The sequence below is a fragment of the Carlito syrichta genome, unplaced genomic scaffold (genome assembly GCF_000164805.1).
Source record: "Carlito syrichta isolate Samal-C Ts95f unplaced genomic scaffold, Tarsius_syrichta-2.0.1 Scaffold302336, whole genome shotgun sequence".
NCBI classification, from domain to species: domain Eukaryota; kingdom Metazoa; phylum Chordata; class Mammalia; order Primates; family Tarsiidae; genus Carlito; species Carlito syrichta.
The window spans coordinates 114,569-116,745 of record NW_007246432.1 but is presented as its reverse complement, the minus strand read 5'-3'; the positions used below and the strand labels follow the sequence as shown (position 1 = coordinate 116,745).

Sequence of the window (2,177 nt, the reverse complement as noted above, 5' to 3'; positions counted from 1 at the left end):
TGAGGCAGAAGGATCGCCGGAGCCCAGCAGGTCGAGGCTGCGGTGGCTGGGAGTGGCCACTGCACTCCAGTCTGGGCGACAGAGTGAGACTCCAACTCAAAAAAAAAAAATGTTAGGTACAGTGGCTCAGCCTGTAATTGTAGCACTTTGGGAGGCCAAGGTGAGTAGAATGCATGAGCCCACAGGTTTGAGATCAGCCTGAGCAACTTGGCAAGAACTTGTCTCTACAATAAATCAATCGTAGCACACGTGTGTAGTTCTGGCTACTTGGAAGGCTGAGGTGGAAGGACTACCTGAGCCCAGCAGGTTGAGGCTGCAGTGGCTGTAAGTGTGCCACTGCACTCTAGCCTGGGTGACAGAGTGAGACTCCAACTCAAGTCTGGACTCTTGAAATGTAAGATGACAGAGATGATATATTTGTATAGATAGACAATAAACACCTCACTTGAGGTAACAGTGATAAGGATAATTAAGTAGCTATCCAAAATGTAGTAGTTTTTGATAGCAGGGTCTCCTGAGAGAGAAAATTCAAGGATGAAAGGTAAAAGGATGCTAAGAAGAATTAGTATGAAAAGCAGTGGTCATTTCACTATGCAGAATACTCACCTGCCATCTGTGTTATAATGTAGTTCCATCACTGCTCCACTGTGTCCCTTCAATGTAGCATAGTTATCACAGTCACCGTAGACATTCCACAACACTGTTGGGGAAACAGGAGTTCTGTGAGTATTACTAGGCAAAAGAAAACTCATTACTGGCTGTGGAAAGAGTACATAACAATTTACCAAAAAACTATTCTCAAATTATACTCCTCGGACACTACTGGTTGTACTAAGTGTACCAATTTTCCTGACATGAAAATAAAAATGGCAATATTTTTACAATTTTTAGGTTAAAAAAATTAAGATATAATTTTTAAAAATCTTAACTTATCCTCCTGTAATTTAAAAAAGTTGGCACCCACTACTACTTATCTATGCCAATCTGAAAACATACTATAAAATGACAGCCCTTATGAAAGACCTAGGAAGTCCAAACTGGAAAGTCAGATGGCAATGACTTAATACTACATTTATTCATTCTACATGTACTAAGTACCTACTATATGCCAGGTGCTGGGGTAAATGAGTGGATACAGTTCCTGTCTTCAGGAAGCTTGGTCTAGCAGAGTGAAGTATGAAAGAATCACTCATACACATAAGAGGTACATACAGATAAGCTATTTTTCTTTTCTTTTTTTTTTTGGAGTTGGAATCTCACTCTGTCACCCAGATTGGAATGCAGTGGCCGCCAACTCAAAAAAACCAAAAAAAATAAATAAATAAACTGTAGTTTAAGCACATCACTATTTATATATGTTCTGTGAAGACCTCTTTGCCTTCCAGATGGTTGGCAACTACTAAATTTTTTTTTTTTTGAGTTGGAGTCTTACTCTGCAGCCCTGGCTGGAATGCAGTGGCACACTCACGGCCACTGAAGCCTTGACCTGCTGGGTTCAGGCGATCCTTTTGCTTCAGGCTTCCAAGTAACGGGAACTACAGATGTGCACCACCATGCCTGGCTGAGATTTTTGATTTATGTAGAAACGAGGTCTCGCCATGCTGCCCAGGCTGGTCTGTAACCCCTGGGTTCAGACAATTTCTCCTACCTCAGCCTCCTAAAGTGATAGGATTAAAGGCATAAGCCACCACGTCCGGCTGGCCACTAGTAAGTTTAAAGACCACTGAGAACTAGAACATTTAAATCAAAATGGCCAGTAAAAACTGACATCATCTACCTTGAGGAACAGAGTTAGCAGAAGAGAGCCTAAGAACTCATTTCATTTCATAATCCAGCAGATGTAGTCAGAAGGCGTAAAGTCAGATGCTTGTTAGTTACTCTCTGGCATTATCTCATGATGTCCCCCAAATGATTTTTTCTATTTATTTCTAAAAAATGGGTATCAACACCAACTAGCAGTTGAATCAATGGCAGATTCTAATGATGTACAGGTGGATTACTTAAGAGAATTGCCATTTTTAGATCCCCTTCTTCCTTCCCGTATGCTAGGATTCTGGTACAAATTAAAGGGACTTTGTATCACCGGGAAAAGAAAGTTATCTCGGCCGGGCTCTGTGGCTCAGCCTGTAATCCCGCACCTTTGGGAGGCTGAGGTGAGTGGATTGCCTGAGCCTGCG

General features: G+C 41.8%; 1 protein-coding gene across 2 annotated transcripts in view; it reads right to left on the bottom strand.

Moving 5' to 3' along the window:
- The window catches only part of SNRNP40 (small nuclear ribonucleoprotein U5 subunit 40), a 45,899-nt gene that overhangs the window by 38,908 nt on the left and 4,814 nt on the right, over positions 1 to 2,177 (bottom strand). For both annotated transcript variants that reach the window (XM_008056383.1, XM_021711520.1), the window contains exon 3: positions 607 to 700. In XM_008056383.1, the coding sequence (XP_008054574.1) occupies positions 607 to 700 (94 nt within the window). The remainder of the gene's footprint in view (positions 1 to 606; positions 701 to 2,177) is intronic.